At 36.3% G+C, this 15,355-nt stretch overlaps 1 protein-coding gene across 1 annotated transcript in view; it reads left to right on the forward strand.

Annotated features, from left to right (window-relative positions):
- The window catches only part of GLDN (gliomedin), an 86,282-nt gene extending 80,529 nt beyond the window's left edge, over positions 1 to 5,753 (forward strand). Inside the window, exon 10 of the mRNA XM_051980655.1 lies at positions 5,126 to 5,753. Within this exon, the coding sequence (XP_051836615.1) occupies positions 5,126 to 5,585 (460 nt within the window). The 3' untranslated portion in view covers positions 5,586 to 5,753. The remainder of the gene's footprint in view (positions 1 to 5,125) is intronic.
- The last annotated feature ends 9,602 nt before the right edge of the window (positions 5,754 to 15,355 follow it).

Consider the following 15,355-nt stretch of genomic DNA (forward strand, 5'->3'; position numbering starts at 1 on the left):
CTCAAAGAGCTCTTGTCCTGACTTTTCAATATCAGAGGCAATCTGCTGATTGTGTATGCACTAACAGAGAGACAAAGAGGCAGAGGCAGAGGGACAGAGAGAGATGAAAATAATAGACATTTACATAGTGATTGAAAATTTGCAAAACACTTTATCTACACTATCCCATTTGAGTATCACCACAGTCCTGGGAGATAAAGAATATAGTTATTATTTATAATACCTATTTTCAGGATGAGGAAATTGAGACTCAGATAAGTTAAATAACCCGACCATTGTCACAGACTGTCAGTGTCGGAGGAAGATTCAAACCCGACTTCAAGTTCAGCATCCTAATGTTGAAACCCTCATGTACTCCTTGAATGGAGGCAGCTAGATTATAAATGGGTTCTGCTTGGCACATAGCAGTTAATAAATACTGATTGATTGAGGGGAGATTTTTACACACACACACACACACACACACACACACACACACACACACACACCTCTCCTTTGGGGACAACCTCCTTGGAATCACCAAGTCATGCAAATGTAGAGATGAAAGGGACTTCCATAGAGCATCTAGTATAATTTTTTGTTAGTAAAGGAACAGCCTTGGAAGAGACTGGTCAAAAGGGAAAAAGATGGGGCACCTTTTTGCACTCTCTCTCTCTCTCTCTATGTGGGTCTGTCTTTCTGTCTCTCTCTGTTTCTGTGTCTGTCTCTCTCTGGCTGGCTTTCCCCAAATATGCAGCCAACAGCTTTTTTGCTCCTTGTAGTTCTCTGCCTTTATTCCAGTAAGAGCTGCTGCATATAAGAATGGCAGTAAGGGTGGAGGAGAGTTCCATTACAGACAATTGTCTCTGGAGGAGACTAGAACCTTCAAAAAATCCTAGTACATTCGTAGTAATTAACTGAACCAGAATTCAAATCTAGGTTTTTTGTAAAGTCCATAAAAAGTGTAGGGAAAAGGCAAAAAAGAAATCATGGAAATTTGTGTATATATATATATTTTTTCGTTTTAAGGAAACTGTATTATGAAATGTGATTAACCAAATTTATTAATAACTACTGTATACAGAATAGTTCCTATTCTCAAAGAGTTGGAGGAGAAAGACACACCATGAAAAAGATCAATCAACTTATTCAGCTTGATATAGGATAAGGACATAGGCGGGAATCATAAAGTCAGCAATCCAGAGCTAAAAGAGAACTTAGAAATCATTTAATCCCTCATTTACAGATGAGGAACCTGAGGTCCAGACAGATTTCATGACTTGCTCAGGATCTTCCTGGCTCCAAGTTCTGCCCTCTCTCAATTATATCACATAGAAAGAACTTCAGAGGTAGAAGAAGAGATAGACACCTCGGGCTGAGCCAAAGAAAGCTTCAGAAAGGCAATCCTTTCATCTGCTGTCTTTTCCCTATCTTTCAAGGATTCATTCTCAGCTTTAAAACAGCCAGTTTCCAAAGGAAACACAATGTGGTATATAGAAATGACCCCTGGGCTTGGAGTCAGAGACCTAGTTTCCTATGCCATTTGTCCCTAATGCTTACTAGTGGTATGACTATGGACAAATCATAATATCCTAGGACTAGAGCAGAGGCCATCTAGCCAATCCCCTCGTTTTCTAGATGAGGAACTGATCCAAAGAGGTAAAGATGACTTTCCCAAAACTTATATAACTGGGGCAAGATTTGAAACCAGGACTTGTTGTCTCCAAGTTCAGCACCAAATCCATTATCCTAGAGGTGTCAAACTCTCTGCCTTAATCCTCCTGCAAAATTCCTGAATGCGGCCACATCAGATTAAAATATAATTGGGAAATATTTTACAAAATAAATAAAAAATAAAATAACATAGATATTGTCAATCTGTGGCTTTCAAGTTAATGCCTCCTTTTCCCAATAACTTTGACCCCAGCATCTTGCCATCTTGCTTCTGCACCTTAAATCTCTTTAAGCTTCGTTTCCTCATCTGCAAAATGGGGATACTAATATTTTCAGTGTCTACGTTGCAGGATTTTTATGAGGGAAAGAGCTTTGTAAATCATAAAGCCCCAGACAATTTTCTCAGATTTAACAAATAATTTGTGAAAGTTTCTTTTGCTGCTCAATGCCTCCCTCTGGTGTTCATATTATGATTACAGCCCTTAATGGAATTCCTCTGAATGTTTTCTCCAGCTACACAAGCTGTTCACTATAACTCACCTTCACCAACACTACTTACATATGAATTCCTCCAGGAGCATGGACGGTGGCTCAGATGGCCCCTAGATGCTAAAAGAGGGAAGAGAAAGAGCATTTATGTAGCACCTACTATGTACCAGGCCCATTGTTAAGGGTTCTACAAACATCTCATTTGAACCTTATATCAACCCTGGGGAGAGGTATTATGATATTGCCCCCATTTTATAGTTGAGGAAACTGAGGCAGATAGAAATGTCACCCACTTAGTGTCTGAGGCTGGATTTGAACGGAGGTCCTCCTGACTCTAGGCCCAGCACTTTATCCACCATATTGCTAGCTGCCTCTTTTCTGATCAAATAACTCTTAGTGTCATAGGGGTCTGATGGAGAACTGCCTAATGAAGACTTGGGTTCAACTCCCGTCTATGACAGACCGTGGGACCTTAGGCAGGTAACTCCAAGTCCTCCTAGATTACAAAGGCAGAACAGTGGCTGATCTGAGTCAGTAGAGGGAGTTCCCTTCCCTAATGAAATCAGAGCTCTGGATTTATTTTTAAGATAACAACTCTTCATGAGCCTGTGAATCATTCTGTCCATGGGATTTTCTTAGCAAGAATACTGGAGTAATTTGCCATTTCCTTCTGTAATAGATTAAGACAAAGGTAAAATGAGCTGCCCAGGATCACACAACTTTTAAGTGTCTGAGGCTGGATTTGAACTCAGTTTCTTTGTGACTCCAGGACCAGCACTCTATCTAGTGAGCCACCTAGTTAACCTCTTTATTAGGATAGAGTGATAGAAAAAGCATTGAATTGAGTCTAACCTGTTTCTCCTCCCAATTCAAAATTAGTCTTTTATTCCTTTGAGATTGCCTCTTTATATTCACATCACTATTTTCCTAGAAATGTTACAATAACAACAATAATAATACTTTAAGCTAAGTTTTACATATACTTTCTCATTTCTCATAACAACCCTCTGAGAGAAGTTTATTATGCCCATTTTACAGATAAGGGCAACAGAAGATCACATATCTTGTCATATACTTATTCAAGATTATCTGAGATAGCTTTAATATCTGAGCCAGTCTTTGAACTCAGATCTTCTTTTCTGAAATCTACCAACTGTACCTAGCTATACCCGTTTGGCTTGCCTTGCTCTATTTCTACAAATAAGTCTCAAGCGCTAACGCATGTAGCCGTAATAATATATTCTCCAGGTTGCCAATGATTTTATGCTATAGTTGCCCTTCTCTTCTCCAGACACTTTCTATTAAGTAATGAAAGCACTCTCTGAACAGAGAAGGACCAGGAGGTATTTTAAGGAAACTTGGGTCTGGAGCTAGAGAATCAGGGTTTGAGCCCATTTCTGCCCCAACTTGCTATGTCATCTTGAGTATATTATTTAATTTCTCTTGTCCACGTTTTCTTCATCTGTAAAAGGAGAGATTTGGGCCAGATGTTCTCTTTCGGTTCCTTTCATATCAGTAGTCATGACCTTACCCATTCTCTTCCCCTGTCAGTTTTCTGGCCAGTATCTCAAAGGCCTGATATCATGCTGGGGCTACTGACAGGAGGGTCACAGTGCCAGCACATGTCCCCATGAGAGATCTTCTCCCACCATTCGGGGACTATATCTCATAAATTGTGAGTCATTGGCTGCCAAATTTTGGCCCTTCGCTATAATACTTGTGATTTTTGGCATTACAAAATAATGGAGAATGGAATCTTCTAGCGTTCAAAATATATACTTTTACAAAAAAATTATATTGAAAGCATTCTTCATTGTTTTCCCACCCATGGTTACATACCACATTGTACTCTAGGTGACTAAATGCCTAGCCAATCCCAAATCATAGCACTGATTTCAACCAGAACTTAATAAAAATTGTGTTCTTGGATCCCAATTGCAGCTAGATAGTATCATAGTTCAAATAATACTCTGGGCCTGGAGTCAGAAAGACTCATCTTCCTGACTTCAAATCTGACTTCAAACCCTTAATAGCCATCTGACCCTGGACAAATAACTTTATCTCATTTGCCTCAGTTTTCCTCATCTATAAAATATACTGGAGAAGAAAATGGCCAAATCTCTCCAATATCTTTACCAAGGAGGCCCCAAATGGGGTCTTGAAGAATCAGACACAAGTGAAATAACTAACAATAATACACAGCTAATAACAGTGTTAATTTAGATGGGAACTCAAGTCTTCTGGCACTGATATTGTGCTTTCAGATTTACAAAGCATTTCACAAATTATATCACATTTGATCCTAACAATAACTTTGGGAGGCAAGTGCTATTATAATCCCCATTTTAAAGAGGATTTAAACTTAGGTCCTCCTAACTCTAGGCTTACTGAAGCATATGTGTAATAAAGTCACAGATCACGTGTGAGAATGGGCCTGTGCCAAGGCCATTTTTGATGGCAGGACCAGTAAAGGAGACTGTGCATGTCTACACAGAAAAAAAAAAAAGAAAATAAAAGAAATACAGAGGCTTTACCCTGGCCAAATAGGTCCTGCCCTCAAGGAGCTTAAATCCTATTTAGCAAAGAAATGAGACATGTTGCAGGGGTTCTCAAACTACAGCCCGTAGGCCAGATGCAGCAGCTGAGGACATTTATTCCCCTCACCCAGAGCTATGAAGTTTCTTTATTTAAAGGCCTACAAAACAAAGTTTTTGTTTTCACTATAATCTGGCCTTCCAACAGTCTGAGGGACAGAGAACCGGCCCCCTATTTAAAAAGTTTGAGGACCCCTGTTAGATTCTTGAGAAAGAGCATTTTTCAATCAAAATGATATGATCCAAACTGTGCTTCAGAATATTTCTGTATCAGTCAGTTTTTCTACATGCTCTGTCAGAACAATGGAAATAAAATCCACATTTTATTGGGGATTCTCGCTCTCTGCAAGAAAATACTGATTTTTCTTTTTAAATATTTTTTTTTTCAGATTTGAATTTGCAACAGAAACATCTGAGACACTGAAGATTGAAAATGCCTTGCACTCGGGTCGAAATTATCTCTTTGTAAACTCAAAGACATACTTCAATTTCGCAGTTGATGAAAAGGGCCTTTGGATTATCTATGCTTCAAGTTTGGATGGGTCCAGTATCTTTGTGGCCCAACTAGAGCAAAGTACCTTCTCAGTCATTCAACATATCAACACCACGTACCCCAAATCCAAAGCAGGCAATGCCTTTGTAGCCTGTGGCGTCCTCTATGTCACCGACACCAAAGACATGAAGATAACCTTTGCTTTTGATTTGTTAAAGGGGAAACAGATCAATGTGAGTTTTGACCTAAGAACTTCACAGTCTGTTCTTGCCATGTTAGCTTACAACTTGAGAGATCGGCATCTATATACATGGGAAGATGGCTCTTTAATGCTATATCCTGTTCAGTTTTTGTAAGCCATGGGAAACAAATGATGATTCTTGCAGAACGGTCTAGGATCTTGGTCTCAATAAGTTTTAACCTTGATATGAATATTTCCATCTTAACCTAAAATGTGTCATTTAGGCTAGCTGGGTAAATAGAAAATAATCCAGTGATTTATACATATGTGTATATGTATAATAAAAATCAGTAATGTGTGTATATATATATGTGTGTGTATATATATATATGTAAATGTATAGTAAGAGTTTAATAATTACTTGTTGATTGATAGATTTCCCAATTATAGTTTATATAAGGAGATCTACATATTTATATAGAGATCTCTCACTCTTTATATATTAATTGCTATGCTTTGTTGATTGGGAAATCAAGAAATTATTAAACTCTTATTATTTTTCCGATACTATGAACTTTAGGAATACAAAAACAAACGTGGAAAAGTGTCTGCCCTCAAGGAGTTTATATTCTACTTAATAAATGAATCAATCTCCTTTAAAATTGGATTCCTTAATGGTAGAACTTTGTACTGTGTCAAAAGACAGAGATTATTGTCCCAGATCTAATTCTTCACTATCTGTGATCTTGGACAGATTACTTCACCATTGTCACCCTTGCCTTTCTCATCTTATCCACTGAGGGGTTGGACTAGGTGGTTTTTGCATAGGGTCCCTCCCAGCTCTGACAATCTATGATTTTTCAGTCCCTTATATGAGGGCAGAATTATAACAACAAGGACTGTTCCCTGGATTCTCCACAAATTTGCCAAATCACACATGAAATAATTAAAATTGGTTAAAATTTCAGATGAATTAATGAAAGTGATTGCTTTGAACGAATTCTCAAGCACTTGGTTAGGAATTGACTACCTTTGGAAGTCAGCTTTACTCTTTGAGGTTGGTAAAGTCTATCCTAGAGCTGATTTAATTTTCAGTGTGAAATTTGTGCAGGCAGGAGAGAAGCCAAATCACTTGTACTTTTTTTCATGCTTAATTTACTCACCTCCATGAATAGCAGAAACCCAGAACAAATAACATTTATTTGCTTCTTGCTCAGCTGTCAATTCAGCAGACAGATGTTTCTACCATTTGGGGATTCTGTAGTTTTGTGATAGCAAATCATTTGTAACTAAGATTTTGGGTCATTGTAGTTCTGTGACCACATCAATAGGTCCATCCTTAAAGTTTCTAAAATGGGACCTCCGTGGGCTAAAATCTAGTTCAGTGTATACATGAAAGCATTTTTGTACACTTCAGTAGAAAGGTATTAAGCATTGTAAGTAAGCCTGATTCTCTGATTTACTCATCAGCCTAGGATTTTGTAAACCTAAGGAGATTAGTTCTCTGAACATTTTGTGACACATTTTTTTTTGGGGGGGGGAGGGGGAGGAAAGTAAGGGAGAGTGCAGGATAACAAAAAAGCAGTTGCCTTACCCTATAACAAGAGTAGTCAATGGAGGTGATGTTCTCCCTTGTTCTTCCCTTTTGGGGCTATGGCCTACAGAAATGGGAAAAAAAAATAGACTAAAGGGTATTGCCATTATTCCTATCTTCTGCTACTCAGATAAACTTTCTTTAAATTCTCTAGATGATTTGCACTGTAATATACCTAAAAGGAAGAAAAAAGGTAACTTCAGATCAACATAATTTCTTTATATTTTTTGGCATAGAGAAATGTAAAAATCATTTGTTCTAACAAGCCAAAAGGCCAGGCTTCAAGCTCTGAATAATTTGAATACTCTACCATTTAGGTGACTATGTCATGTTTCTTTGCCTAGACTCAACATCCAAGCAACCAGATGATTTTCTGAAAAAGCCAGTCAGATTACTTGTAAGTGATGCTATGTTGATAGAACATTCAGTTGGATTAGCTGTGTGTTTTTTTTTTTTCACTTTACAATCAGTTATGTTGATGTCGTGTTGACACAGCTCAAACTCAGTTTTTCCAGCACTATATTATGTAACCTTGAATAATGCTGTCCTGTGTCCAAGGTCACTGTATCTAGTATTTAAATTTTCATATCATGGTATTTTTTCTCAGTCTTAGTTTGATTTAATATTGTTATTTTAAAATATTTTAAGAGATTCCTTGTGGTTAAAATTCTTATATGGAAACATGAATCCTGCATATTAATGGAAGTTATTTCTATTTTAATGCATATGACATAAATCAAAGGAATTAGTTTCATGAACAGAAATTCAGTTTTGAAAAAAAAAAGCCTAGATTTTATTTCTCAAACATGGATCTTCCAATCCAACAAACATTTATTAAGCATTTGCTGCAAGGCACTGCCCTAAGCAATGGAGATAAATGACCAACTATAAAATCCATTCTAATTCCCAAGGGATTCGTGTTCTGTTGGGGCAATGAAACACATATGTAAATAATATAATAACATGATAATTTGAGGTAAACAGAAACACAATAAGGCTTTCTGCATGTGAACTGAATGTTGAAAATAACAGGAATTCTAAAAAACAAATATGAGAAAGAAAATCATTATAAGTAAAAGGAGGTAGAAAATGTTCCAAGAACAACAAATACATCAGTACTGTCCCTTTAGCTATGGATAAAGTATCTACTTTCCTTTCTGTTAGAGTTGATCATTTTATAATCTAATCTAGTTGATTAAGAAAGCTTATATTTTCACACATGGGGTGAGGGAAGAGTTTATTATATTCTTATTTTCCTGCATTAGTTGAAATCCTCAGGTTTTCAATTAAGGGGAAAAAAATAAGCAGTCTTAATTTTGAAAATTCAAGGAAGAACTTTAATACTGTTTCAAATGATTTCCATCAGGGGCTAACCTTTTCTGTAAACCTCTTTGAAAGCCCAGTGAAATCTATAGGTCCCTTCTCAAAATAATGTTTTTAAAATGCATTTAAAAAACAAAACAAAACAAAAAAACCCTCACATTGCAAAGGAAACCAGTTATATTGAAATGCAGTTGTTGTGTATTTCTTAAAAATAAGTTCACAGGCTCTACTCCCTTAAGAACTCTTGACTGAGAGATGTGATTAGCTTTGAGGCACATCGGAAACTTAGAGGTTTCTTAGTACAACAGAACCAAGTCAAAGAATCCCCCACTACTGGATTAATCAAAAGCAGATAGTCACATTTAAAAATAAATAAAACATTCCCTCAACACCTAAAAATTATATAAGGTTCAATCTTCAAAAAACATTTCTCTTTATATATGAACAACCTCCTACTCAAAGACAGGTGGCTTTGCTATCTACTTATCCACTGAGTACCAGGTGATTGTAACTACAAAGAGCTTTTGGGCCCAAACAACCCATGTAGAAGGTTATGTACGTACCACAACCACCTGCAGTCTTGTGACCTTCACAAAAATGTGTGGGGAGGGGGCAACAGGGAACTATGGCTGCAAGTGAGACATGCTAATCCTTGAAGAGTTAGTTGTCATTTTGCTATCATTTTCTTGGCTATATCTCTGTGATGACAAAATATCTGAGGGGAAGGTGATTGATGGGATTCTCACTTCTCAGCCAGATGTCCCACTCCTGTATCATGCAAAGCCATAAACTTCCCATTATTGTTATGCATAACAAGATGAGTAATGGTGAATGACTTGTTCTGGCTGTATTTCATGTTAACATTAACCAAATTATTCAATAAAATTTTGATAGATGGGCACAGTCTTAAAATAATTATTTGTCGTTTTTGCCTTTTGACCTTTTAATACATAACTTTCAGAATCTGAAGCTCATTTCCTACCATGGTTTTTTGGGAAAATTTTCTCCATAAGGTCCTAGATTTAGGGTTGAAAAGTTCAGTCCTCTCCATTAATAGATAAGGCAGCTGAGGTCCAGAAAGGTAAAGACTTGACAAGTTCCTACAACTGGAAATTGCCTGAGTGGAATTTTATCCCAAGTATTCCTGACCCCCCCATCCTGATCCTATCCACTACACCACAGTGGTTGTAAAAGAGTTCTCTAAGGACTGTTACATCCCTTCCAATAGCGTGTTTCCTTTGGCCTCAAAGGAGAAAAACAATCACAATATAGGGCTTTGCTGGTTTTCCCCTTCATTTTATACTGGGTTGACAATCAGTGTAGACAGCAGTCCTTTTTGGCCATTGGATCACTCTATCTACTCTAATGATAGTTTGAACTATAGAAATGGCCAATTGTTACCTAATTAATCAATTTCATTGGATGAAAAAAATCAAAGAGTTAGACTTGAAAGAGACCCTTAGAGGTCACATCATTCAACAATTTCATTTACAGATGAAGTCACTAAGGCCAACAGAGATAGTTCTCTGAAGAGGGAATTATGTCACCCAAGGTAACGTAGACAATAAGTAGCAGAAAGTTAATTAGGTCATGGAGATGATTGAAGCAACTGGTCTCTTCACCACAAAAACAAAGCAAAATATAACAAACAAAAATTGTCTTGACCTGTCCAAGGGGCACCAAGAATGAAGAAATAAAATGAAGAAAGTGGTCCTTCATAGATTCTATGATTTACTGTGTATTCCCTACTAGCCCACCTGACAAACTCTTAAGTCACAGTCGAGTCCTGCTAATGTCATTTGTATTTGTAATATTTTAAAATATCAAGGAAAAAGTGTCAAAGAAAGTAAATGGATGGAATGAATGATCCTTTAGTTAAATTTGACCATTACTCATCCCGCATCCAACATCAGCACAGTAGAAAAAGCAATCTACTATGGTCTTCCTCTGGGGCAGGAACAATTTAATAATGGGTGAGTAAAATTTAAAAATGACAGCATTGATTTCCAAAAACCAGTTTGCTTACAGTCTCCTTGATGTAGTAACCTACTTGTCTCTGAATTGTGGCCATATCCTAAATGTTTCTTCCTTAGTCCATGAATTCTGAATCATAGAACTGAAAAAAACCTAGTACATTATAATTTTATAGAGGAGGAATCTGAGGTCCAAATCAAGTGACTTGGACAAAGGCAGAGTTAGTGGCAAAGCTGGAAATAGAAATTTCCTCATTTTACCACCAATTTCTTCCATCTGGGTACAACTTCATAAATGGAAACTCTTCACTTGAGAAGACAACAAAAAGGAATTTTTTTTTCCAAATACATAGTTTTCAACATTCACTTTTGTAAGATTTTGACAAGTTCCAGATTTTTCTCCATCCCTCCAATATAGTTTAAATATGTGCAATTCTTTTCAACATAGTTCTTATTTGTCATGTTTTTCCAAAAAGTAAAAAGTCACAAGAAAAAAACAAACAAAAAGTGAAAATACTAAGTTTTGATCCACATTCAGTCTTCATAGTTCTCTCTCTTGAATGCAGATGGCATTTTCCATCCTGATTCTATTGGAAATGCCTTGAATCAACATATTGTTGAAAAGAGCCAAAGAGAAATTCCATTCAGAATAACTGTTGATACCATAAAATATTTGGGAATCTATCTACCAAAGGAAAGTCAGGAATTATATGAGCAAAATTATAAAAAAGTCTCCACACAAATAAAGTCAGACTTAAATAATTGGAAAAATATTAAGTGCTCTTGGATCGGCCGAGCGAACATAATAAAGATGACAATACTCCCTAAACTAATCTATTTATTTAGTGCTATACCAATCAGACTTCCAAGAAAATATTTTAATGATCTAGAAAAAATAACAACAAAATTCATATGGAACAATAAAAAGTCGAGAATCTCAAGGGAATTAATGGAAAAAAAAAATCAAATGAAGGTGGCCTAGCTGTACCTGATCTAAAATTATATTATAAAGCAGCAGTCACCAAAACCATTTGGTATTGGCTAAGAAATAGATTAGTGGATCAGTGGAAAAGGCTAGGTTCACAAGACAGAATAGTCAACTATAGCAATCTAGTGTTTGACAAACCCAAAGCCCCTAAATTCTGGCAAAATCGGAAAATCTTCCTTCAATTTAACTAGTAGTAATTAGCAGGCAGGCAGGGAGATTTAATCCTAAACTCTGATGCTCCCTTCTCACTTACAACAGCATAGGTTAGTCAATTTTCAATCCTGTTATCTATTTGGCATATATTCAGTTCAATCAATGGAGGATCTTAAATGGTGCCTATATAAATTGAAAATATAACATTCAAAATCTCTGGCCTCTTAACAGAATTAGCTCACATGTTAACAATTATAAGAAATTAATTGATTATATAGGTACCTCTTTCTCTGTTACGTTTAAAGTGTTTGACAAGGCTCGTTGTGTTGTAGCAAATACCTTTACAAAGAATAATTCTACATAATTATTTTCATGTCTCTGGAATTCTTAAAAACAATGTTTTGTCAATCCAATTACAGTAAATTGTTTAGATCAAATAATCTTGTACAATAAGATCTTATAAACTCATCTAGTTTATGCTAAGTTTCTTGTGATCATGTCTTACTCATATTTATATTCCTTATAAAATTTAGCATAATACTCTATGCATGATAGGAACTATATAAACATTTACTGAATCAATATTTAACCATATTTAAGAAAATATTTGATAATACACCTTTTTGATAGGTACAGCAATAAACAATAATTATCTTTTTAAGTCTTCTCAATATCTTCCTATACAAATATCCCAACTCAGGGTTGTGTTGGTAAATATTTAATAACCAATTCTCCAGAGGAAAAAAGTGCTCACAATACACTTCTAAATTTAATCTGTATTATTAACATTTTCTCTATCACTTTCCAGGAATGGCTAGATGGCCCAGTGGATTGAGTACCAGACCTGGATTTAGGACGGCTTATCTTTGTGAGATCAAATCTAACTTTAGAGACTTAGTAGCTGTGTGACCCTGGATAAATCACTTAACCCCGTTTGCCCCGTTTCCTCATCTATAAAATGAGCTGGAGAAGGAAATAACAAGCCTATATCTCTGCCAAGAAAATCCCAAATGAATTCATGAAGGGCAGAGCATGACTGAACAGGAGCCATCACTTTCTTAGGTTACACAATCAACAAAAAATTTGTCATTTCCTAAGTGTATATGCTTCCATGAAGCTTCCAAAATATTCCTGCAAGCACCTAAATAAAACAACTTTCTGACACCCCACTGAAACACACCATCTCCCTCATTAATTAGGAGCTCTTTGGGAATAGATTCTTTTTTCCTTTTTCTGTATCTTTAGAACTTAACAGTCTATACAGGAAGGTGTTCCATGAAAGCATGTCAACTGATTATCTAAAAAGATTTAAGACAGAGCAAAGGAGAAAGGAGTACAGTGGTATTTGCTTCCCTTCTTTACTGGATTCAGAACACTTCTTACTGATCCAGTAAAAGTAGCTCATCAAAGCTGCTCCATCTCAAGTCCTGGACTTGAACTTTGATCATTAACAATGTGTTCACTTAAGGTTTTGGTGATATTTTTTGTCCTTATATGCATTCATTTGTTTCTGACTACATCTCACCCTTATCCTTAATTTAAAAAAAGTTCAGCAAAACTAAGCAACTCACTGAAAATCTGACAGTAAATGCAATGTTCCACAGTGAAAGCTCCCACCGGTATAACAGGAAGGAAGTATGTCTGTCTATTCTCAGGGACCAAGATTAATCATTATAATTACATTATATTCAATTTCACTTTTCCCCCATCCATTTTTTTTTATAGTCAGTGTCACTGCAGTAATTCCTGATTTCCCATGTTTCTTTGAATTCTTTCTAATCATTATTTTTAAGGAGACTGCACAACTTTTAGGTATCAGAATGTTTACCTATTCCCCAGTCAATAGGCATCTACTTTACTTCCAATTCTTTCTCACCACAACCAGCATCATAATCAATGCTTTGGTGCATAGGAACTCTACTGCAGAGAGCCTAACTCCACTGCGCTGGCACATCATTCAAATGCCAAATGTACACTTGCCCAAAAAAAATGATTTTATGGAGAACTCACACAGGGAAAGAGATCACAAGGTGGTCAGAAAAAGTGATACAAGGACACTCTCAAGGCCTCTTTTAAGAACTTTAGAATTGGTTACGTGATGCCGGAGATCCTGGCACAGGATCACCCAGCGTGCAGGCCCTCATCAGGGAAAGTGCTGTGCTCTAGGAGCAGAGCAGACGGGAATTAGCCCAAAGGAAACATGAAATAGACAAAATTAGAGAAGCTGCCCCAATGTTCATGTGTCCAACTTGTGGCGGAGCATCCCGAGCTTGTATTGGTCTGATCAGCCAAAATCAGACATACTCTAAGTCAATTTTAACATAGTGATGTCATTTTGGTCATCTTTGAAAATGAAGGACAGCAAAAAACAAATATGGAAACTTTTTGCTATCTCTGACTTCCCTGGGATACATGTCTAGCAGGAAGATATCTGTGTCAAATGGCGCAGACATTTTAACTACTTAATCAAAAATAATTTCCAGAATGATTGAACCAATTCCAAAATCCTTCCAACATTTACTATTCCCATTTTTTGGTTATCATTGTCTTTTTCCTGGGTATGAGATGAAACTCAAGAGCTGCTTTGGTTTGCATTTGTCCCATGAATGATAATCTGAAACAATCTTTTATATAGTTATTCATAATTTAGCAATATTTTTGAGAACTGCTCATTCTCTAACTACTTACTAGGAAATGGCACTTAGTCTTATATGTTAGTTCCCTGTATATCTTAGATATTAGTCTCATCAGTGAGAAAGTATCCCCTTGGTATTCATTTAAACAAAATTGTCACTTAATAGTTTGGAGTTCCTTTTTGTTTAATTCTCTCCAACAGGTGTATTCTAAGAAAACTTTCTTCTATATTCAGTCCTATTTAAAATTGGCCATGATGACAAGAAACATTCCACAGTTATTGAGGCTTGATAGCTTATTCTTTCATTCATTGGTCTACATTTACTCATTATTTTAATGACATCTAGCAATTCTAAAATTGCATTTCCTTACTTGTTAAAATACTTATTAATATCTCTTCTGTGAAGCAGTGAAGAATATCTCTTCTCTGAGCCCGCAAGTTTAGGGCGTTATCCTAGATGTAAATGTCTTTTACCCTTGGACCCAAGACTTAACTAGAGCGACATAAAAGAGATAAGAGTGGATATCCTAAACAAACTTTAGGCCAGACAAATGCCTGACCCAAAACCAAAAGGCTCATCTTTAAAGGGGCACAAGCTATCCCCATAAGGAAAACCAGAACAAGTCTAGGCTTAGATTGGAGAAAGAGGTTCTCCCTGAAATCTTGAGTGTTATTTCCCAAGCAGAGTTTTGACATGGCAGCTCTTCTGAAGTTGACTGTGATTCAAAGCTCATAGGGGTGCCAAGAGGTGAAGATGATTGAACAATTTACATATCTGTGTGACTTTAGGCAAGTCAAAACCTCCAGGTCTTTTTACTCATTTTCAACATGAGGGGACTGGATCTTCTCTCTCAGGGAGCTTCCAAAGCTAAACCCACAATCCTGTGAATTACCTAAGGCATGTAAAAATACTGAATTTGATTGAAATCAAGAAGTGGGTTCAAATTCTAATTTTATGTGACCTAGTCCTATTAACCTCTCCAGGATCGGTAACCTAATCTGTTTTTCTAGAACACAAACAACTATTTTATAAGAACTGCTGGGAAAGCAGGAAAACTATTTGAAAATAAATTTCTGACATCACCTTGTGTTCTGTGCTCTAATATAAACTCTGAAGCAATACATAATCTAAATATAAGGAGTTGCATAATATTTTTTAAAGTGAAGAAAACTTGATTTTCTTTTTAGATGTAAGTAGAGAATTCTTAAGAATGAGAGATAGGAAGCTCTGTGTTTGAATCCTGCCTCTGACACACATTTGCTGTCTCTTAATTTCTCA

Source organism: Antechinus flavipes, chromosome 2 (assembly GCF_016432865.1).
Source record: "Antechinus flavipes isolate AdamAnt ecotype Samford, QLD, Australia chromosome 2, AdamAnt_v2, whole genome shotgun sequence".
Classification (NCBI taxonomy): domain Eukaryota; kingdom Metazoa; phylum Chordata; class Mammalia; order Dasyuromorphia; family Dasyuridae; genus Antechinus; species Antechinus flavipes.